General features: G+C 39.5%; 1 protein-coding gene across 7 annotated transcripts in view; it reads left to right on the top strand.

The window, feature by feature from the left end:
• The first annotated feature begins 6886 nt into the window (after positions 1 to 6886).
• Positions 6887 to 24811, top strand: part of SSBP2 (single stranded DNA binding protein 2) — a 328973-nt gene continuing 311048 nt past the window's right edge. For 4 of the 7 annotated variants that reach the window (XM_025388417.1, XM_025388415.1, XM_025388410.1 and 1 more), the window contains exon 1: positions 6888 to 7160. In XM_025388417.1, coding sequence (XP_025244202.1) covers positions 7099 to 7160 — 62 coding nt within the window. In that variant the 5' untranslated portion in view covers positions 6888 to 7098. Of the gene's footprint in view, positions 7161 to 24811 lie in introns of all 7 variants that reach the window. The other 3 variants (XM_025388416.1, XM_025388414.1, XM_025388413.1) reach the window with 1 other exon arrangement.

Raw genomic sequence — 24811 nt, 5'->3', positions numbered from 1 at the left:
TCTCTTCCTTCTGCCTCTTTCTGCCTCTCTCTCTCACCCCGCTTTCTCTCTCAATGGGGTCTTACTCTGTTGCCCAGGCTGGAGTGCACTGGTGTAATCATAGCACACTGCAGCTTCAAACTCAGAGTAGCTAGGACTACAGGCGTGTGCCACCATGCCCAGCTAGTTTTTAAATTTGTTGTACAGACAAGGTCTCTCTGCATTGCCCAGGCTGTTCTGGAACTCCTGGGTTCCAGCAATCTTCCTGCCTAGGGCTGCCCAAAGTGCTGGGATTACAGGTGTGAGCCATGAGCCTGGCTAATTTCATATATTCCCACTAAACTTTCCTCTTCCTTCCACATATATACACATATATTATAGATCTTACATATATATGAAAGATTATATATATCCATTACATATCTTACATACATATGAAACACATATATATGATATGAAATATATATAGTAACATATATGAACTGGGAGATAAGGTGATAAGATGTAGTACTGTGCCTCACTTGCTCATTACCCTTTGGTAAGCTCCTTATGTCTTCAGAAAATTTCTGGGGCATGGATGTGTCTCCTTGTATAACAAGTGATCACGCTTCTTTAGAATAAAGAAAAAACCCAAACTATAAAACAGAACTGGCATCTTCTAAAAGGACACAAAAGCCAAGGCAAGAACAAAGGAAGCAGTACTGGAAAGTTGGGGTGTAGGGACAACTCTTTCAGAGTGGTAGGAGAGTGTGCCCAGACTTTGGCCTGCCCCGGCCACACTACTCCCCAGACTACCCACATCCGTTCCCACAGTGTGCTCTTTGCTATCTCCCTTCTAGAAACCAGACTAGGCTGAAAAGCCAGGATAAATGGATATAGTGCCCCCGAGTCTCTAATTTCTGGGCACCTCAGGGTCAATAATGGTACCACAGAGGAATATTCCAAAGGTCAGTATCTTTGGCAAAAACTATCTTTAACCCAGAGAGCTGCAGCAACTTTAGCTTCAGGTCGGATCCATAGAGTTGTAGACATTGTTTAAGGTTCTCCTCAAAGAACTGAAAATCTCATGAGAGTTACAGGGAGAACAGTGCAGGAGGTAAGCACAGAATAGTAGAAGACTGACCATTAGACAGAAATATATTCTTTCTTATCTTCCTTTAAGTGGGCCTCCAAAACCACAGACAACATGGGTCTTAGAAGTTGGGCAAGGCTGGTGGGAATTTGCCTTGTTACTGTCAATACCTCAGCACCATATAGCAGGTGGATCCTTCTGCTCTCTGCCTGAAGAATTTAGGTGCAAAGAAAAAACCTGAAGTGTTTGAAAAGCATTTGAAGACAATGACACTGTAAAATTAATTTTCTGATGAGGAATCTGACTGTACATGTATCACCTAATGGTATATGATGGTGCTGGCAGGTGGCAATTGCCACCACAGAATACAAATAAATCTTTAAAAACTACTGTACTGGACATAGCCCAGTTGGTTTCAAAGACTTGTCGAGGAACCAGCCCTCACCCCCAAAATTTAAACTGTCCTCTATATGTTTGACAAGTGTATATGACCATGGTAAGATTGTTTGTACCTTATAGCTTATGATTGGCAATGGCAATACTCAACCCTTGTCTTAAACAGATTTTACTTGGCATAATATATTTTTAACCACTTGTTTTAAAACTATCTAAAGGCAAACAAAATGCAATAGTAGTATAAGGTGTCGTCGCCTTCCTTTCCTGCCATACTTGGTTAAGAGGATCTGATTATGTTGGAAAATTATGAAAAGCAAATGTAGTAGGTGTTTTTTTTCTCTGTTTCCATTTCTAACCGAAGGAAATGACACTGTCTGGAATGTTGCATAGCCTCCCTCTTGAGACTGGGGCTTTTGTTAGCTCCGAGAGTGCAAAGATATCATATTGGCATAACCTTACTAGGTGAAAAACCATTGTGAAGATTTAGGAATGCACTAAAAAAATAGTAATACTTTTGAATAAAGAACACTCTTTGGCACACTTCCTATTACATAACTCTCAACATTTAATGACAAAAATCCAGCCAGTGAACACGACAACACTTGGAATTTGTTTTGCAAAACGCTACAGTATATGAAATTGCCATACATGGTAGCCCTGGTTTTTCATTTTTCATCTTCAGCTTATGTATAATTCTTTGTATCAGGATAATTTTATTTTATTCCAAGTCACTAAACTTTACATTCTTGGTAGTGCTAAAAAAGACTAGACACTCTAGGGCTGGAACTCCTTGGAACTGGTAGATCTGCACCCCATGGCTCCTAACACATTGGTAAGTGTTTATGAATATGTAAATTGGGATTTTAAAAAGCCAGGGCAATAGGTTAAGGAAACAGTCATTGCCTCAGATTAACTGATGTTAAACCAATAATAGTGTGTCAAAAAATGTTAATTTGAGGCCCAATTTCATTTATTATTCTGGTGTAAGTGACTAAATTGCACAGTAGTATAGTTGCAATGACTATTCATTTCATTACTTTGGTACATGGCATTTGAGCATTTTGTGAATCTGAGCATGTTGGTCTGTTCTGCCTGGGAGTGAAGTTTCACAAGGTAGTCTGAATGACAAACATCTCAGAGCTTGCTCACATTCCTTGGTGGAATAGTCACTTCTGAGAGAAAGAGGTGTGGCTTCGTGGTCTGGGAAAAGGACTGCCAGCCAGGAACATGGAGTTCTTCTTCTGGAACTAGTTCTGTTTTCTTTTTGGATCAGCTAATGCTAACGAATATATCTAGAACTCAGTTTACCCAGTTTAAAAAGCTGGTTAGGGAAATCTAATTAACTGAGATGTATTGAGTAATAATGAACTAATACCTGTTAAATGATTTGAAATGAAAAGTGGTATGAATGCAACTGAGTTATTTGTATAAACTGATTAGTTTTATGAAACAAATAAATAATAGAACAGTTTTATTTTTGGAGAATATTACTCTAAAACAAGAAAATTTATTTTAATGTTTAAATACTTTATTTTTCTAAATATTTTTATTTCTAAGTGATTTTCTTTTTTAAGTTAATAAGCTAAATGTTCTATATGATGCACATAATTAAATTCATGATTAGCTTCCATTTAAACATAAAGAGGTGGTCTCTTTGTTGTATATAACACTTTGCTGTATATAAATCTTTTCTGAGGTCCTGTGCACTGTAAGAATGTAGACATTATTAACCTTAATGTTCTATTGAAAAAAAAATTTAGGAACAAAGAAATGTATAGTCAATCTAGAGCCTGAGCAGGGTGGCATAATGAACTGCCTGTTTTAAAGTGATAAAGACTTCCAAGAATTACATGTAGGTTCCAGAAAGAGAAAATTGTGCATACGTGTCCAAATGAAATGGGGGTAGGGATGAGGGAGACCTAATGATTGAGTTATAGTGATGTTCTAGATCTGAAAGAATAAAGTTTTTTAAAAAAATCAACCTCAAATCCAAATGTTCCATTCTGGTGACATTGCTGGTCAGGGTTCCCCGATCCCAAATCCAGGCTCCCCAAATTAATCTCATATGTGGGTTAAGAAAAAACTCTCTAAAAATACATTGTGATTCTCTACACTAGGAAGCTTTAAATCTCCAACCTTTTCCCCCTTTTTAAAAAATGAAAACAAAACAATGGATCTTCAATTCTGTGTCTGGGATCTCAAATTTGGCTCTGAATATGTGTTTCAAATCTCATTAATTACAATATTGGTCCCAGGAGATACAGTTGCTGATGCAAAGAACACTCTTTGTACTCAAGATAATTTGAACAAGGGCAAAGAAGCATTTTATTTACATGTGTAAACATTTAGAGGAAAATAAAACAGAGATGGTTCAGGTAGCTGCTGAGCTGTTTTAATGATAATTGATTTGATTGCTTAAGCTTCAAGGTTACTATATACAGGATACATACACATATAAAAGTCATGTTTTCACTTTGTATATTTGTCAGATGAGAACATTCTTATAAAGCTAACTCTGACATTAACTTGGCAAGTTCTGAACTAAGACCTTTTAGCATTTCATTCTTTCCAGAGACTAAAACCAAATTGTTCTCAATTGCATACCCCACTGTGCAGATCTATAATTTATTTATTTTTTAAACATCAGAAAATATGCCATTACCCATAGGACTTCTAAATGTAACAAATCTGAGTAAAAACCAATCAAATGAATAAATTACAGCAGTAGACAGCAAACAGTTTCTCCTGTTCTCTTTCTTCATTTTCCTTTCTCTATAGGAAATAGCAAATTAAACCATGGCTATTCGTGGTCTTGCACTATGAGAACACATATGGGCACACATTTTCATCCTATAAACAAGTTTGTTGGCTTGGTGGCAGAAAGTAAAGTACACTGTAAAGACATCTTAATGCCTTACTTGAGTAGGGTCATTTGTTAATGCACAGCCCAATCTAAGAGTCTTGTACTAAACTCTTATGGTACGCACTGACTGTCTTTAAATGGATACTGAAGAGCAAAGGCAGGCAGCCCTGGTTATACACAAGAACCACTTGGAGCTTACAAAAAAAAATGCGGGTACCTGGGTCCATCCCCAAGGTTTCTGATCCAGTTAGTATATAAACAAACAAACAAACAAACAAAAACCAACAACAATGAAAATAAAGGCAATTCTAATGTGCCATGATTGAGAAACATAGTTAAGAGAGTCCCAACACCAGTGCAAGGATAATATCTACTTTGTTTTTGGATACTAGGACAAAGCCCACCCTTAGTTCGTTTTTCCAGGAGCAGGCAGGAGGGTGTCTAAGAAGCTGCCAGAGCTCTCTGAGAACTGACAGCATTCTCTGAGCAGCACCTTTATAGGGAGTATTCTATGAGTGACGGAGCCTTGAGATACTAAAAATTTTCTGGGTTAAAGCCAATGGAAGTAGATAATTGAACAACAAATTACATAATGCTAACCTTGAAATTGAGTCTGTAAACTGTGGCAACCTTATACACATTTGAGCATTTTGAGAAAAAGTTTATTAAGAGAGGCTGACTGGCTCAGCTTTGTTTCAATCACCCAATCATTGCAGGTCACTAGAAACAAAAAGGAGAGTATGAATGCCATATCCCAACCACCCAATCACTGTAGGTCATTAGAAACAGAGAGGAGAATTCTTAAGTTAGAAATGGCAAATTACATCTCTTGGAAATTAATCTACTTAAGCCAATGTATTTTTTCCCCCACTTCCCCTCCTCATTTCCTTTATTGGCTTAATTTTTGTCCTTTTAATAAAAGTGCTTTTTATACCTTTTTTTTTTTAACGATAATGTTTGTCCTCTACTACTTTTAATCTTTTGCTATCACATTCTATGGCTTCTTCATTTAATCCTGTATCTTCTAGTCTTCTCATCTTTTTATACCTCCCTTTCCCCATGTTTTTTTCCTTTTCCTTAACACCAGTGTAGAAACTACGTCCTCTTCATTTTCCCGTCTTTATGTTTGGTTGCCAACCCCATTTTTGATTCTCGACCTCTCATTTTTGCTAACTGCCCTTCCTTAATCTTGTGTTGATGTTTTATTCCTGTCACTTCTGTCAATGCTCACACCCATTTCTTTCCTTTCCATCTATCTCTATACCTCCATATGCATTTTATGATCCTACTACTAAATGCTTAAAGCTGTATGTGTGTGGAAGAGAACTGTACTTTCCTCCACGCGAATCCTATTTCCCTCTCCTCCCATAGCTACTTCTTGTCTTTTCATCCTTTCCAGATGTCGCCCTGTCCCACCCCCATCTGTCCCCTTCTTCCCCGTGTGAAGCCCATCTTCTTTCTAACCCCATTTGCACCCGTCTGATTTTACAAACATTTCAACAACATAAAGGATGCAAAGTTCTACTGGGAACCAGGTTGTGTGTGTTTCTGAAACTTTTGCGCGTTTACTGAAATGGGATTAGGGATTTGGATACAGAAACATTCTCGGGCAGCCTTTCAGCCCTGGCACAGCTTTGTACACCTTGGGGCGCCCTGGGGCCTATTCTAACGGGCAAGGACAGGGAAGTCTTTCAAGACCTTTTCTGGCTTTTTCCACTCCAGGGGTCAGGATGAATAGCCATCCCCGACCCAAACTGTTAAACCAGGCCGGGTGGGAAAGCCTGGGGCCCTCTTCTGCGGCAGATCTGGCGGGGTGTCTAGGGCGCCGCGGGGCTCCGTGCAAGGAGGGGTTAGGGCAGGGGCCGCTGCGGCCGCAGGAGTCACCGGGCCTCCTCGGGAGGTCCGCTCACCTCTTACAGAGGAGGCCGACCCCAGGCCGGGTGCTCCCCTGAGGCGTAGGGTGCGGCCCCGGGCGCCGCCACCGCAGCGGCGCCGAGGGCCGGAGGTGCAGTCCTTCCCCAGGAGAGAAGGCGAGTCGCTACCGGCCGCTCAGTCAGAAGGTCGAGGGAATAGCGCGGGTGTCCCTCGCCAGCCGGCCCTCTGGGAACAAGGCGGGGGCGACAACCCAGGGGGTAGGGCTGAGGACGGCAGAAATCAATCGTGGGTACCGGCGCGGGGTCACGCATAGGAGAGAAGCGGGAGAGGGGCTGATGGGGGCCCCAAGGCGGCTGGGGCCGTGGCTCTGTCTGTAGACTCGGCGGGCGCCCCGAAGTCTGGGGCCGCCACGGCTCCAGCTCCGCCGGCTCCGGCCGTAGACTCCAGGCCGCAGTTTCTCCTCCTCCCGGCGCCTTCTCTCCAGTGAGGAGCCGAGCGCGGGCGGCGCGGGGGGAGGGGTGGCGGCAGAGAGAACAGCCAGTTGTTTAAAATCCTTCTAGAGCAGTTTCTAATTCCCCCCTTGCGCCCGGGTTCGGAGGGGGGAGGGTGGAAGGAGAGCGGGTGGAGGGAGGAGAGCAGAGAGGGAAGGAGGGAGGGAGGGAGCCGGGGAGGGAGGGAAGGAGGGAGGAGACTGCCGCTGAGGCTGTAGCCGCCACCGCGCGCTTCGGAAGGCCGGAGGGAGGGGGAGGCCTGTCAGTCTCGCGCGTTGCCTGGGCGAAGGGGGCGGAGCTTTGGCGTGGGGCGGCCAATAGTGGGGGTGGCTGCGTGGGTCGCCATGGGGACGGGGCTGTTCCCGGGGAGGCTGTGATGGGTTGACAGGTGCGTGACAGTGGGAGCTGCTCTCGGCACAAGCATGTACGGCAAAGGCAAGAGTAACAGCAGCGCCGTCCCGTCCGACAGCCAGGCCCGGGAGAAGTAAGTGTCTCCGCTTCTCACCCACCTCCGCCTTCACACGCGCGCACACTCACGCACGCACTCGCACACTCTGGGAGACACAGACACTCTCCGCCCGGGGAGCGCCGGGGGTGGGCTGGCAGGGGGAGGGGTGCCGCGATGGGGGCGTGTGGTGCGGGGAGCGGCGCTTTCCCTGGAGGTGCGGGCGCGGGGCGGGCGGCCGCAGGGGGCTGTCGGCGGGAGGGAGCGGGTGTGTTGAGGGGCGGCGGTGGTGCTGGTGGCGAGGATGGAAACTTGTTTGGGTGATTGAGGGAAATAACCCGCGGGTTCACCTTCCAAAGTAACTTTAGAGCTGGGGTCCGGGGCTCCGGGGAGCCGCCGGGGGTGGCGGGAGGGGCAGCTGCGTGTAGGAAGGTGTGCGGTGGGAATGTGGGTGTTTGGCGGGCCGGCCAGGGTCGGGGCCGGGGTCGGGGAGGGCCGCGCGGGGAGCGCGGCGGCGGGGGCCTGGGCGCTGGGGCTCAGGGCCGCGAGCGCGGGGCGAGGCGAGGGCGGCGGTGCCGGGCGCGCGGCGGGCGGAAGCCGGGCGTGGAGCGGCCGAGCGGGGCCCCGCGGGGCGCGGAGACGCGCGCGGGGCGCGGAGGGCGTGGGCTGGGTGGGCGTCCGGGCTTTCCTGGGCAGCTACTGACTCGGCGCCCGCAGTCCCTCGCGCGGCGCGGAGCTGGGGCTGGGGCTGGGGCTGGGGCTGGGGCTGGGGCTGGGGCTGGGGCGGGGGCGGGTGGGCGCCGGAGACGCCGCAGAAGTTTGGGAGTCGGAGAGGGACGAATTCCCGGGGAGCTAAAGTGTGCTGACGAGGAGCCGGATCCGCTGGAGGAGGCTGGCGTTTCTGCCTCTCGCAGCAGACCCAACTCCGCGGCGGCGGCTGGCGAACTTTTTTTTGAGGCTGGCAGCCCCCGAGCGGTGGGAGGGGCGGGCCCGGCGGGGCGGTGGTCGGGGGCGCGCGGAGGGGAGTTGTGGGAGCCGCCGGGGGCGCCGGAGGAGGGCAGCTGCGGCGGGGAGGGGCAGTGGTCCGAAAAGGGGTTTGTGGGAGGGGAAAAGCGTTCAGGTGGGAAGGAGCCGCTTGGTTACAGTTGTGGGGAGATACAGGTGTTAACTTCGGTGGGAGCCCAAGAGGCGGCTGGCGAGAACAGAGCCCCTCCCGGCCCGGGATACCACTGTCACGGCACACTGCAAAGCAGAGCGGTTTGCTGCTATTCTTGTGCACTTGTAACGGTGATTTGGTTGTTACTAAAAATGAGAACGAATAGTGACTGTGACCACTGAGGAAGAACCCCCCTCCTTTTTATTTTTTTTAATTTTTTAAAACTGTGCAACAGATCAGTGATTCCCAGTAAGCACTTAAACTCTGAGGGTCAGGGTTATCCTTGTCATTGAACACACCCGTCTTTCTGAGGGGGTTCAGACCAGAGAAAAAGTCTGAGAGCATCTCTGAAAGGTACTTTGGTTACCTTGCGCACAGAAATAGCTGCGTAAACAAAAACCGAATGCGCAGGCGACTGAGTTTCCCTCCTTGCTTTAGGCAGTCAGTCTCCCCCTGAAAGTTTCGTGTGCCCTGGGGATGGGAGCATTTCCTAATCTTTGTGTTGGCAGCAACACACTCAATTCCCATAGGATTTAGAGGTATCAGGCCTTGATGTAGCAAAGCAAAACAAAACAAAAAATTAGAGAGGCTGGTTTGTTTTTTTCCCAAGAGATATTTTCTGAGCTGCATTCAGGATTTTGTTGCTGTGACAAGGAATGTATAAAAGACATAAGAGTTATAGCCTGGTTAAGAAACGGCAGTTAACTAGAATTGAAGTTTTGAAATGCTGTCTCATTTGTGTGCATTAATCATTTTGTTATAATGTGCCTGATAAAAACATCTGAAGGAGGGTGTTTTAATGATTACAGAATATTTGAATTTCACATTAGTCAGAGTGAAGGAATGGAAATGTATTGAGGCATAATCTTATTTTGGGGGTGACTGAATTTGAGAATCAAAGTAATTTTAGATTTTAGGTGACCTCCCAGGAAGGGGTGAACTTTAGCTGAATCCCACTCAGTATCCTGATGACTGTTTATTATTTTTTTTTATTTTTAGTTTTTTTAGTTTCTCAGATAATAACAAGGAAGTTGGAACTTGTATAACTGTGGTCCTTTCTAACTCTGATTCTGTGATTTCCCATCAGGAACACAAGTAATTGCCACTTTGCTGTCAAATCTACCAAACTGAACACCAAGTAAGATCTACTCTTGTGAGCAGATGAGGGTTCTGCTAGATGGTGCTATTTGATTTAAATATGTTTCTTCCATTCATTTCAGTTGGCAGCAGGAATTCTTGACTGGTTTGCCTTATGAACTAAATATAGGTGAAGAGGCCGCTTTTGGAGAATTGACAATGACTGTTCTGGGTTAATTGTCGTTGCATTAATTTCTAGGTGAATGTTGTTTGAATCTAAGACAAACATCGATGTAGGTTCTGTCTTACAGAATAAACTTAATTTCATTTTGGTGGGAGAGTTGATCTAATCTCTTGGTTTTTCTCTTTATGTTTACTTGGACTTTAATGGCACTATTCTGCAACAGTGTACTAACATCTGAAGGTAGGAACCTTGAAGTCATTAAAATGGATGTCACCAGATTTTTGTTCTTAATTTTTAAGGTAACAGATTTTAAAAGGTGAAGAATTCACCTTTAGTAAGCAAATTAGAACTGTTCTTATCTTGAAAATCACAGAAATAATTTTTTTCCGTAACAAATACGCATTTTAACAAAAACATTCTGCAAAAGGAGTCATTATTATAAATAATGGCATGCTTAGGAAATAAGCATATTGGTTTTATAATCTATCAAGCAATGTGTTTTCTAACATGAGTTCACAGTGAATAGTTGACAAGTGCTTACCTGTATTAGATCTTTGTTTTGTCTTTCATTAGGAAGTCACTATATGAAATACTTGAAGTGAATTCTTGGTTTGACATAATTCCTATAATTTCAGTATACAGTTCTGAACATAAAAATGACCAGGGTAAGATGAGTTACTTACTCTGTCATTTTAAGAAAAGCAGATCAAGTCTTAATTATAGAGGGAGTGATTGAAAACCGTTGGAGGGAGGTGGGATGTAGAAATTGTAATTCTGCTCTTGTTAAGTCATTTCTTCCTTTAGCAGGCTTTATAACAGTAATCGCAGTTGTAATTAAATAACTATGGTTGGCTGTTAATGTCTAACTTTCCCTAAAATATAAGTTTCTTGAAGGTAGAATGATCTAATTTCTTATCTGAGGTATCTTGAACATTAAGGTGCCTTCTAATATCAAAAGCATCAATAATTGTTATTGAAGATGTTAGACTCAAAGGAATTTTTTCAATGACCTCCAAAATAAAGACTTGTAAGTTTGAGTTTCACATTCTCTAGCTTAGTTGTATTTCAGAAATACCCCTAAACAACAACACAACAAAAATAACTATTATATATATGCCATCCTGTGTGCCAGTCACTATGTTCAGTGTTTTATGTATATTTTTTTTCTAATTCTCCCAACAAATCTACAGGACAGGTGCTTTTATTTTTTCTCCATTAAAGAAATATGAAAACGAAGGCCCTAAATGGTTAAAGAACTCACGGAGGGATACCATGCTAGAAAATAGGAAAGCTGGGTTTCTAACACAGATTTCTCTAACTTTAGAACCTGTGGTTGAAGCTGAAAGATACATTTTTCAGTGTACCAGATTGTCTTCCTGAACTAGGGTAGGATGCTACAGATTTAGGGAACAGCATTACATAATCAGATGTAACAGACTTTAAAGATTTGATCAAATATGCAATCTTAACCACTGGTGCACCCTGATGCTTTGCAGATATGTGTGTGGTGTGGGAGAAGGCACAGAAATTTTAGGAGTGAAAGTTGGAAGCCTAACATAATGAAGAAAACTTGTTTCTTCAGATTCTCCCCCCCAGGAATTTGGTTTGATTACTTGTTTTAAAGTTAAACATAATAGTTGTGAATAATTCCTATATGAAATGTTGCTAAACTTAAAGCCACCCAGTATGCCACACTGCAGAAAGAGTAACTGGCACCTGCAAATAGATGAGTAGTGATACTATTTTTTTTATTAAACTAATTTGATTCTTTATGTAATAGCACAGAAAGATGAATCTGCTAGAAAGCAAAGTTGGACATAGAAGATACACATAGTATGCGTCGACTTTTATTTAGTAAACTAGCCAGAAACTACAAGAATCAAACTATCTAATCTTGAGCTCTGAAAAGTAACTTCAGCTTTAAAATTTTCAATCTTACTTGAATATACGAAGAAGCAAATACCATATGCTTATTTCAAAGTAGTTATAGTGTAATGAACATTTAAATGCCACTTCATATAAAAGAGTTTATAGGGATTAATATCTGCCAGCATCACCTTGTTCTCCCCTTCTACCATTAAAGTAATTAAAGCATTCCCCCATCATTAAGGTACCCACTGCAAAGAAAAATGACAAACCTTTCTTCCTTTCTGAAGGAATAAGGCGAGAAAAGTAATAGAGATCTTTTCAGAAACTTATTTGACAGCAACTGGCTCAATTCAGGATTTCCAAAACTAATGAAGGAGTATCTTATGGAAATGAAATTTTGTATAAAATATTACATTGCCCCTCCCCCTTTCAGTCTCCAGGATGTTCCCCCAAAATACAAGTTGTTTAACTTGTATCCGAAATGTCATGTTAGCTTTTGATTGATCTTTCTCTGTTATTTTAGAAGTATCCAAAAAAAAACCCCCTATTTTTAAGGAAGGTATCTAAAGAAAGAATCTGTGTAAGATGTTCAGAGTTAAGTTTTAGTATTGTTTATCCAGAGATTAATTGTGATTCTTAGTAGTAGTAGTAATATTGTAATTTTTTTTCAGAACTGTGAAAGTAAAAAGTTGAAAGTTTTTAGTTTCATACTTTCAAAGCCGGTTTGCCACATAAAACCAATTTAGGATGTAGACAAAATCACTACATTTTAGTTGTTCTGCAGTAATAGACCAAATATGCCTTTCATCTTTAATCACTACTAGAATTATTTTGTTTTAAAATTAGAGCATACTGTGTGGGGCAGGGGCTGGAATACCCAGGTTGCAGTTTATTAATGTTTATTAATATTTCACCTCAGTAGTTGAGAGTTAAAAGAAAAATTTGGGGAAACAAGAATTCAAATTTAGAATCTTCTTTCTTCCATAGAAATCGCAACCATTGCATTAATCTTGGGACACAGGATTAGGACAAAAGTACTGAGTTTGAAAGACATGGAACTACTGGGAATATGTAATTTAAAAATAGGAATTCAAAATTATTTTGGAACACATGAGGTTATTCTCTATTATTGTGTGTATGTTATTGCTTTGCCATTGGTATGGGAATTACAGATTATATATTTGCATGCTAGTGACGTGAGCCTCTGTAAACGTATGCTAAAATATTAATATTATTAAGAACTTACTGTTTCTGAAAGGGTGGACTTAAAATAGCATTGGAGCAATAGAATAAGATTCATTTGTTAATATCTGAAGCATTTGGAATATAAGTAATATTCCAATTTTAAATGTTATCAAACTGTGTGTGTATTTTACAAATGTAACATGTGTTCATGCAAGGTTTTGTTAACATGAGTGTATAACCTAGCATAACTTGGACTGTGAGAGTTACTTGACTATTAGATTAAAACCCTATACATACTACAAAAGGTGATCTGAAGGGTGGTCCACCAAGATTAATGCCTTGCCTGTTTTCAGTAGTTAGAGAAATAGCAGAGGCTCTTTTACAAACTATATTTTATTCATTGTGTGAGAACATTAAAAAACACGTGGAAATATGGACTACCCAGGGAAGAATGGAGTTTTTCCAGATAACTTTAACATTTCTGATTGGTCATAATTGGTAAACGGTAATTTTTGTCATGTAGGTTAATAGGAATTTTTGAAAAGTGGAAGTATTAATGTTTTTCTAATAATTATAGGACCAAAAATTCATCTGAACTCAAATCAGCCTGGGCAGTCTCAATGTAGTGGAGTAATTAATATTTATTGTTTTGTTCATTTTTTAAAGACAAACTTCAGTCGGTGTCACTTCTTTAGAAATGACAAAACTACTCTCATCTTTTCCTTTAAGAATGTTAATTACATTTCATGTATGACCCTAAACAGCTTTCAGACAATAATGAGCCATTGTTAACATTTTAAATCACAGTTCAGCTAGAGTGAGCATAAACGAATGACCTGACAATCTCCTATTTTTGATCTTTTCTGTTAATTTTGCTTCATGGCTATAATGTCAAACAAGTAGTTCAGCACAGAAAAAAAATTGTAGAGGCTAAAATATAGACTTTTGGTTTTTTTTCTAGTTTTAAGTATTTTTGTAATTGTAGGTGTTAAAGAGTATGGTTGTAATTACAAATATAGCTTTAATTTTGAATTAGTTTTGAATCTACAGCATATTAAAATACTGATGAAATATTTGTAAAGGCAAGAATAATAGATGAAAATATATGTGGCTCTGTCCATGTAAGGTGGAGAGGAATTGATGCCAGAAAAAGGCTCTAACCTGAAATTAATATGATTTATTTTAGTGATCTGATATTTGCCTGATTCTCCTTTTATTTATCTATTTTAGATAAGAAAAAACCAAGAGCTGCTTTATTAATGGAAGAAATCTAAGTAAATATTCTATTAAAAATGATCTCATTTTAAATAGGATTAAAGTGAGTATTTTCTGTAAAATAACAAAGTCCTAAATAGTATATAAAGAGTTTGTGGAGTTTTATCATAGAAAATTATTGCTTAATAGTAACATTAACAGCAGTGCTATCATTTGAGTATCTTGTTTGTTTGGCACTTGTCTGCATTATCTCCTTTAATCCCCTCAAATCCAGTAGGCTGTAGGTACTGTTTTCTCTTAATGTTGTAGAAGACATAGAGGCTTGAGTTTATTAGGCTTTTGGCTTCACGTATCAAAACAGGAGACAGAAAACAGCTTAATTGATCAGGTTTAAAAGTAAATCTCACATAACAGGATGTCTAGAAGTGGTAGTGTAAGAGTTGATTCATTGAGTCAAGAACATCAGGGTTCAGGATCGGGTTCTCTGCCATCCTCATGGTCTTCCTCTCAAGAATGTAGCAGGCTGCCTCAGGTTCCCAGCATCACTCCCTTGCACACTCAAGTGTAAAGGCAGGAGGAAGGACAGGGTTTTTCTTTCTTTGTGTCTCATCAATCAGGGAGGAAAACTTTTTATTGAAGTTGCTTAGGAGACATCTTCTTATCCCTTATTAGAGAGAACTACAAAATTTCTTCCCCTAAACAAATTATGCTAGATGTAATGGGATTACCATAATTGGCTCACGTGAACTACCTAAACAAAACTTGGGATCTTTAGCAAGGAAGATGTATTTTGAGGCTATAGGGAGAATAAAATGAATCCCTGCTTTCGTGAGACTTTCAAGTTTGAAGGAGAAATATATAATAATAAGCAAATAAATGTACTAGGCAACTTCAAATAGTCATATATACTATAATAAAATAGTGTGATGTAGTGTAGAGAATGATTGGGAGGCTGTGTTAGATTGGGTACTCAGGGGAAGGTTCTTGGAGGAGAGGACATTTAAGCGGAGAACTGAGTAATTTTGAAAGAACCAGCCATAGAAAGACCAGGTTACAGTGTATCAGGCGTGTCTAAACTATTGAGGAAACTTCTCAGCATCAACATAATTGCTCAAGGATATGTTAAATGTGAGTGAAAATTGGGATGAAGAAGCTATACTTCCCTGGTTTTGTTTTGAAAATGGAGGAATTGGGTGTTGGGTTCAGTTTACCTGATCTTCCTAGATAATAGGGTTGATGTCTTTTATCTTTCAAACCCTAAGGATAAACTTGTTCTAAAGGACAGTGGGGCTTTTATAATGATGATGATAGAAATGACTAAGATTTATTGAACACTTACAGCCTACTGGGTTAACAGAGGTTGGTACAATTGGCATTATTTTTCCTAAACCTTCTAGATTAGATTGGATACCCTCATAGCAGACTCTTTCTTATTTCTTTTTTACATTTATTATAAATAACGAATTATTTGTATTATTATTATTATTTTGAGGCAGAGTTTTGCTCTTTTGCCCAGGCTGGAGTGAAGTGGCGCAATCCTGGCTCACTGCAACTTCCACCCACCCCCTGGGTTCAACGATTCTCCTACCTCAGCCTCCCTAGTAGCTGGGATTATAGGCATGTGCCACCACACTTGGCTAATTTTTGTATTTTTAGTAGAGAGGAAGTTTCACCATGTTGGCCAGGCTGGGCTCGAACTTCTGACCTCAGATAATCCACCTGCTTCGGCCTGCCAAAGTGCTAGGATTACAGGCGTGAGCCACCAAGCCTGGCCATTTGTGTGATGTTTAATGCCTCATCTTCCAGTTAGATTGGAAACTCCAGGAGGGCAAGGACCATGGTGTCTTCTTTACCATCATATCCCCACTGCTTAGCACAGTGGTTGCAAGGTTTGTGATTATGTATTTGTGGAATAAATGAATTAAGGATGTAATGAATTGGAAATGTGTTACAATAGTCTATCACCATATCTAGCTCATTTTCTCCCCAATACGCCTAGTATTTGGTGTAAAAATTAATGTAATTTCTAAAAAACATTTTTCTATAACATGGGCATTTAGTATTTCTGTGAATTTCAGGACTATGGAATATTATATTATGATGAAATGTGTGTATATTTTTAATGTGAATTTTTGACAGAATTTTTTTCATTTTCTTCATGTTAAATTTAATATAAATGAAATTGTACTTTATAATTTTCAAAATATTTTAATGTATAGTACTTTGTTTTACTTAAGTCACACTATAATTGTATGAGCTAGGTGGTATTTCCATTGACTAGTAATATTTATAAATGGAGATTGACTTATGCAGCTAGAGTCATACAGATAATATGTGGCAGACCTGAGCCATATTTAGAGTTTTTTGGTTCCAAGGTCAGTATTCCTTTCTTTATGCTACAGCTGCCTCTTTTATGATGAGAGATTCATATATATTTAAGAAGGTTTAAGTGTGGATTTGATTCAACAGAGAATCATAGATTAGATGATAGTTAAAAGTTTATGTCAGTACTTTCATTAAAGAAAAAATATTGTTATAGTGTGTTAAACACAATCTGTAAAATTATTTACCTCCAGAAGTGCCACATCATGACTAAACGCTGATTTTTGTTTGAAATCCTTATGCTTTTGTTACTTAAGTGGCTAGGTACGGGACTTAGGATAGTTTTGGGTTTTGAATTTGTTAAGACAGACTAATTTTTATCAGTGAACTCTTTTTTATTCCTTTGCCATTTAGCTTCAATTTGGAGTGCTGGATTAGGGGTAGGGAAAGGTAAGGTTTTTTTTGCTTTTATACCTCTAACAAGGGAGGAAAAGTCTTTCAGTATGAATTGTTGAGAGAATGTTCTTTTTCTTTTTTAATGTGGTAAAATATATGTAACCTAAAATTTACCATTTTAACCATTTTTAGGTGTACAGTTCGGTGGCATTAAGTGCATTCACATTACGGTACAGCCATCGCCATTCTCCATCTCTAGAACTTTTTCATGTTTCTGGACTGAAACTCTGCACCCATTAAACAATCACTCCCCACTCTCGCCTTCTCTGTGCCCTTGACAACTACCATTCTATTTTCTGTCTCCAAGAATTTGACTAGTCAAGGTATCTCATATAAGTGGGATCATACAGTATTTGTCTTTTTGTGGCTGGCTGTTTTTGATAGCTTAATCCCTATAGCAACTTCGTAAAGTAGATATAATCCCCATTTTACATATCGAGAAACTGAGCCTCAGAGGTTGTGTATTTTGTCCAGGGCCACAGAATAAATTGTATAGTCTGGATTCAAACTCAGGTTTCTGACTGCACTGCCCATTTTAACTATTTTGACTCAGTATATTTCATCGCTTCACATGGGGGAGAAATTGTAATGAAAGTTGTGGGAGGTGGCCTGAAGGTGCTATGGGATTCCTGAAAAAAGGCATTGAATCTAGCCTAGGGCTGTGAGACTGTCAGGAAATATTTCTAAGAGGATGTTTATTGAGAGGGTAGCATTAGTCAACTTGGAAGATGGGGCAAGTAAAGGGTATTTTAGCCAGAGAGAGAAGCATGTACAGCAACACGAAGGCATTAAAAGGTATGATGGGAGGGGAATGTACATATTCACCATTTTTAGTTGGGGTGGGAGGCAATAGAGGTTAAGAAGTTAAGGGAAGATTAGAAGCATTTTATATCTGCTAGAAAGGGGGATAGAATTATAGGTACCAGAAGTGCCCCACAGATAGCTACAGATTCTTTGGCTGGTATCTGAGATTTAACAACATGGATGTAGGTGCTCACCAGAGAGGAAGATGCCCGTTAGGAACTCAGGTTATAATTTCAGATAGAGCTGTTTCTCATTCTGTAACGAGAGGCAGAGTAATCCGGCATAAGTTACTTTAAACTTTGGAGTCAGGAATATGTGATATCTAGGAAAAAAGGATCCTATAATTATGAGTCTCTTTTGTTGTCTCTTCCAAGCAGCATATGGCCTGTTGGACTTTTTTGTTTTGTTTTTGGACAAGGGCACCTGGGAAACTCCATGTGATACAGGAGCAGTGGTACAGTCATATTGGTACTGTTACCTAGTCATTTCTGTAATACTGGCTATTAGAAAAAATAGAAATAATTTCTTTGTTTTATTTTTTTCACATCGTTATATGCTATTTGTCATTTATAATTGGATTAAAATTATTTGATGATTATACATTATCAGTATATTTAAGCGGTAGCTATCCTGGGAAGCTATTAAGGTGTTTCAGTACTTTTTTTTTTTAACCCTGGATTAAACTTAGTGACTGATACTGTTATTCCTTCACTTAGCAATATTGTAATGGAAAAACTTGAGTGATTTTCTTGCTATCAGATATATTACACATACATATACACACATGTGTATGTGTGTATGTCTTGATAGTAGTTTTCAGGTAGGTGTTCATCTTGGGAATGACTTAGTAATTAATTTTGAATTCAGATTTTACTGAGTCAATTATGTAAGTAGGTGAGTTGGACTTACGAATTCAGTGCCAGAAAGATTAGGGTATAGGCAAGTTTTTACTGAATTATTAAAGGTTGTTGATGCTTTTCTATAAGATAGGAGTATAATCGACAAGAGTAATCATTGACAAGATAACATAGAAAGTACTGGCAAAAATGCTGCTGGCTGACAAAATGCTCTTGGGTTTGTATTAGGTCCCCAGTAGAATAGCAGAATGGCTCCCTTGAAGGGTTAATTGTATAGAATCATATAGAATTGTACAGAATAATAATTGTATAGAATAGCCTAAGAAAAGAGAGCTTCTTAAAAGGCTGGATTTTGCCAAAATAGCATTTAAAATGTTTTTAAAACTTGTTAACTATTTTATACTGTAAATGTATATATATATTTTATGAGATGGGAATCATATTTATTCTGCTATCTCCCTACTCCGTTATTTATTAAAAAAATGTTAACCGTCTGTTACATGTCAGCCTCTGTTGAGCCTTCCTGAGTTAGATCTTAATAACCTGGCAATCTGCCCATCAGGAACTCCCCATTCAGAGGGGCCTCACTATCAGCCACTACCACACTGGGTAGCAAGCACTATAATGGGTATGCTGAAGGTGCTATGGGATTCCTGAAAAAAGGCATTGAATCTAGCCTAGGGCTGTGAAACTGTCAGGAAATATTTCTAAGAGGATGTTTATTGAGAGGCTAGCATTAGTCAACTTGGAAGATGAGGCAAGTAAAGGGTATTCTAGCCAGAGAGAGAAGCATGTACAGCAACATGAAGGCATTAAAAGGTGTGATATATTTGGTGAACTACAATAAAGCTCGTAGGGATAAATCTGGCAGATTGAATACGAGCTATTTGAAGAACAGCCTTAAATGACAACTTGACTTGGGAGATAAACAAATTTTTGTTTTTGTTTTTGTTTTTTGGAGACGGCGTCTCACTCTTGTCACCGGGCTGGAGTGCAATGGTGTGATCTCGGTTCACCGAAACCTCCACCTCCTGGGTTCAAGCAATTGTCCTGCTTCAGCCTCCCAAGTAGCTGGGACTACAGGCATGCGCCACCATGCCTGGCTAATTTTTGTATTTTTGGTAGAGACGGGGTTTCACTGTGTTGGCCAGGCTGGTCTCGAACTCCAGACCTCAAGTCATCTACCCACCTCAGCCACCCAAATTGCTGGGATTACAGACTTGAGCCACCATGCCCGCCCCGAGATAAGCAATTTTAAGCAGAAAAATTACACCGTCTGAGGTACATTTTAGAAGAATTGTTTTGGAAATCATGTGGAGCATGGAGTAAAAGGGGAGATAGATCCATTAGGAAGCTATTGTTGTAACAATACAAATGCTTATAGTGTCGTCATTTTTCTACACCAATACAGTAGACATTTCAGAATGTAGAATAGATCAGACCTGGTGGCCTAAGTGTGAAAATCAGGATTTTTAAAGATGGCTGCAATTGTTGGTAGAAGTTTTAGTCATAGACTTTGGGATACAGGAGGAGGAACAGGTAATTTTAAATGTGTAAGGAGGAAGATGATGAGTTTAGTTTGAGATGCCATTAAGACCTAGCGATAGAGAAGTTTGGGAGGAACTTGGATATGTAGCTTTTGAGTTCATGGAAGAAGTCTAGGCTGGAGATAAAGAATTGAGAAAGGATAAGTGTGAGGAAACTAAGGCTTTAATAGGGTAAGTAATTTAGTCAAAGCACACATGTTAGAGCTGGAATCTGAACTCAAGGTTTAGTTTATTATTTCTCTCTTTTAAAAAAAAAACCCGATTGAAATCTGACATTCATACAGAAAAGTGCATATATCCTAAACATGTAAATTTGATGAGTTTTCACAAACTGAACACACCAGTGTAACCAAGTACCCACATCAAGAAAAAGAACATTACTAGCACTCCGGAAGCTTCATATGTGCTACCCACTTGCTTGATTTTTAACAGCATAGATCAGTTTTGCTTGTTTTGGCTACTTATGTATGGCCCATTTGTTTTTGCATCATATACCATTTGAAGGCATGAAATGGGGATAAAGCCATTCTTCATGGGAATGTGCAGGGAGAAAGTGTGGGGAAATCAGAGATGGAAGTTCGGGGAATATTTAAGGTATAGGTGGAATAAGAGTTTGAAATTGAGATAGAAAAGAATAGAGACATATGAGGGAAACGATAAAGGACTGGCATCAACAGAAATCAAGAAAAGGGAGTATTGAGAATGGAAGGGTGAGTTACCATGCCAGATTTGTAGAATGAACAAGAAGGTTAAACAGGGCCGAGGTTTGGTTTTGTTTTGTTTTGAGATGGAGTCTCACTCTGTCGCCCAGGCTGGAGTGCAGTGGAGTGATCTCGGCTCACTGCAAGCTCAGCCTCCCGGATTCATGCCATTCTTCTGCCTCAGCCTCTTGAGTAACTGGAACTATAGGCACCCACCACCACGCCCGGCTAATTTTTTTGTGTGTGTATTTTATATTTTTAGTAGAAACGGGTTTCACCGTGTTAGCGCCAATATGGTCTCAATCTCCTGACCTCATGATCCGCCTGCCTCGGCCTCCCAAAGTGCTGGGATTACAGGTGTGAGCCACCACACCCAGCCAAACAGGGCTGAGTTTTTAAGAAACCATCTGTGACCTCAGGGAGGACAGTTTCAGTGGAGTGAACTCAAGTTAGCATATAGGTTTTGGGAAATTGATATAAGATGAGGTGGTGGAGATGTCAAATGTGGACAGCCTTCACTGGAGAAAGGAAGCATAGAGAGAAGACTTAACTGGAAGGGGACATATCTTTTTTTTTTTTTTTAACTTGGAGAATTTTGCAAGGAGGGGCAATAGTTGAGGGAATATTTTTTGGTTTTATTGTGTTGTAAAGAGGTTTTGTGAACTCCAAAGTATTTTAAACCACTTTTATTATCATTAAAGGATGACAATAATGGGATGCTACAGGGGACATGGAAAGGAAAGCCAATAGGTAAAGTGATTTTTAGATTTAGTTAGATGGGTGTTGAAAGTGACTGAGTGTATGAATTTTTAAAAAGTGATTTTTGGGATGGATTACACTTGCTACCTTTTGTCAACTGATTTTTAAAAACTTTTTGAATTGGCCGGGCGCGGTGGCTCAAGCCTGTAATCCCAGCACTTTGGGAGGCCGAGGCGAGTGGATCACGAGGTCAGGAGATCGAGACTATCCTGGCTAACATGGTGAAACCCCGTCTCTACTAAAAATACAAAAAACTAGCCGGGCGCGGTAGCGGGCGCCTGTAGTCCCAGCTACTCGGGAGGCTGAGGCAGGAGAATGCCGTGAACCCGGGAGGCGGAGCTTGCAGTGAGCCGAGATCACGCCACTGCACTCCAGCCTGGGAGACACAGCGAGACTCCGTCTCAAAAAAAAAAAAAAAAAAAAAAAAAAAAAAACTTTTTGAATTGTATGAGATTAGAATTAAAGGGATCATTTCAAAGCGATGACTAGAAAATAACTGTGGTACAATGAAGAAAACTAAATTAATAGCTGCCCACCCTGGCTACCAAGCAGGCTATTAGCCTGTAAAGCAAAAGTTTGATGGGAAATTATTTTTTAACTCTCCCTTGGTTAGCCAACTCTAACTTTTCTTTAGAATTGTATCTCTAAATTTCCTTTCTACTTTTTAAATTGGTAGAAGAGACAAATGAGAATACCTAAATAAAGCCCGTATTTACAGAGCACCAATTGAGTTCATTTGATTAGCTTACTAGTACTCTTTAAAATACCTTTTATTATTTGAGTAATAAATATTCCAAGAAGAAAAATTTAGAGATACAAATAAGCAAAAATGAAGAAAATAAAAATAACCATATAACCTTCTAGACTTTTTAATATCCATATATGCATATACAGATTTTGAAATTATTTAATAAGAAAAAAATCAAAGCCACTTGACCAAAAAGCACCCTTTTAAATACCAGGAGAAAAGGCAACAAAAGATAACATTTGTGAGCATGTATTGATTTCCAAGTTCCAAATACCTCCCTCAAAAACAAGTTTTTAAAAAAAGTTTAAATTCACTTACTATTCATGTATTTATTAACTACTTTTTTCAGCATCCTGCTCTGTGCCAGGCACTGTATGAGGCAGTGGGCAAGGTAAACCCTGCCAGAAAACCAAACAGGGCTTTTGGCATAGGGCCAATTTTGCGCTTGGAAGAAGTCCAGAAGTGAGAGAGATGGTGATAGTTTCTAGAAGCAAAGTATTCAGTAGTGCTGTCGTGTGTGTGCGCGCGCGTGTTTCAGGGTAGTAGGATGTTTTTGGAAAAGTGGTAGAGGCTACAGAAATAAGCAATGACTAATTCTTGAAAGCCAGCCTAAGAATTCTGAACTCATCCTGAGGCCAGTGGGGCCCACTCTAAGATTGGGAAGCGACCTGATCAGAGTTTGTTTTCTACCACCCTGAGAACAAGAAACAAGTAATCTGAAATACTCATTTCATTTTACCCAGGTGTAACAAAACACAGATGGATTGATAAATGCCTTTTGTCATTTTTAAGAGGATAAGCTTAACCTCAGAGGAAGGCAAATGTACATATAGAAGTGATATAAAGTATGGTTTATTATCGATGTTCTATTTTATGATAAAATTAATATTTTTCTCTGTCAATAGGGAAGTTTATAAAATGTGAATTATCATTTGTAAAGCATGAATTCTTTATTAAAATTATCTTATTATTTAAAAATATACAATCAGTCCTTTCTATCTGTAGGTTCTACATCTGAGGATTCAATCAACAGTGGATCAAAAATACTCGAAAATCAAAAATGGATGGTTTCATATTCACTGATCAGTGTAGACTTTTCTTCTTGTCATTAGTTTCTAAACAATACAGTCTAAGAACTGTTTACATAGCATTTATATTGTATTAGGTGTTATAAGTAATCTAGAGATGATTTAAAGTATAGGGAAGGATGTACATAGTTTATATGCAAATGCTGTACCATTTTATATAAGGGACTTGAGCATCCATTGATTTTGGTGTCTGCAGTGGGTGGGGGGTGGCCCTGGAACAAACCCCCTATGGATATGGAAGGATGACTGTATTTAAATTTAAAATTTAAGTAATTAAAACAAAGTTCTATGTAATATATTACTAATAGTATATTTGACTTTTACACAAATCTCGTGATTGTCTTACAGAGCTTTGAAATGCAACTGATAGTATTTAGGGCTATTTATTTTTTGTTGTAGTTATCAAAGATACAATAAATTAGGTTTATCTCTATGTATTTAATATAATTTGCAACATCCAGCATGAGAGGAATTAAGTAAAGTTTACAGCCATTGCTGTTCTAAGCAAAATTCTTAAGTGCTTTGATCATTAATTTAGCATGCTTATATTCATTTAAAATCGGCAATGAGGAGCATATGCAGGTCAACTTGATTTTTCTCTTGGTAACTGGAATAAAGTGACATTATTTGAAAAATCTTCAATAAAGGTAATCTTGGTATTAATTGTAAATTAGCTAGTTATTGGTAGGAGAGACAATGATTGCACTGGCTTCCATTTTCCTTTGCTAGTTGATTATATGGTGTGTACTGGGATTTGTTTATGTTATGGATATATACTTCTTGTCTGTTTTGCTTGTCTTCTGACAAGTCTAGGAGCTTAGAAGTGTTTAAGAATTGTGTATGTGTTGTAGTGGCCTGGTGTCATTTAGAATATACCTGAGAAATTGTGTCAAACTGCAAACTGAAACCAAAGTGAAAAATAGTTTAGTTTTGCCAGCCCTTTAAGGTATTAAAGATTGCTTAAAGATACTTTGTTATGTTATTCATTTTACTTATCACATTTTTTCTTAGTATGGAAAGTTTTTTTTTGTTAATATAGAAGTAATACAACAAATTAAGTAATGGTGTTTTTATCTGTGTATTTAAGGAATTATAAAAGGCAAAGAAACAGGTATAAGTTAATGTCAGTTTTCCATGTCTACCAATTCACTTAAGTAGCTTTAACCCAAATAAAACAAAGGGTCTTGACTTTTGATTCTGATCGGAAAATGTCATCCTTTTGTCCATTTACTTTAAATAAGTTATTTGTGGTACAACTTGCATATTTCTGATTGTTTCTGTAGTTACCTTTGATTTTTTTTTGGATAATTGCAAGGCTGATGATACTTTGAAAATTTTTGGACTTCCTTTCCTTTGACAGAGAAGAGAATAGTTTCGTATCTTTTTAAATGCATGGACATTTAACTATTTGAAATAAGTGCTATTTAGTATTCAGGGCCCTATTCAGACAAAACTAGCGACTGTAACTGAGGCTTATGGGAAGTTTTCAATTTCCTAAGTTATATTGCTATAGCCACTGTACTGAGAAAGAACTACAGTACTGTCTAATTATGGCATTTGGTCTGATCAAGGTGAGTTATATAGAAAGGAAAAGGGAATCAAATATAGGATTAATAATTTTTTAGATTTTATAACAGATATGATTTGTCAACAAAGTTGGAGGATTAAAGACAATTCCTGGGGCTGTTTGATTTTAAGTAATCCAATCTGGATAGATTATAA

The sequence above is a fragment of the Theropithecus gelada genome, chromosome 6 (assembly GCF_003255815.1).
Source record: "Theropithecus gelada isolate Dixy chromosome 6, Tgel_1.0, whole genome shotgun sequence".
Lineage (NCBI taxonomy): Eukaryota > Metazoa > Chordata > Mammalia > Primates > Cercopithecidae > Theropithecus > Theropithecus gelada.
The sequence above is the reverse complement of the archived record's forward strand: the minus strand, read 5'-3'. Positions and strand labels throughout refer to the sequence as shown.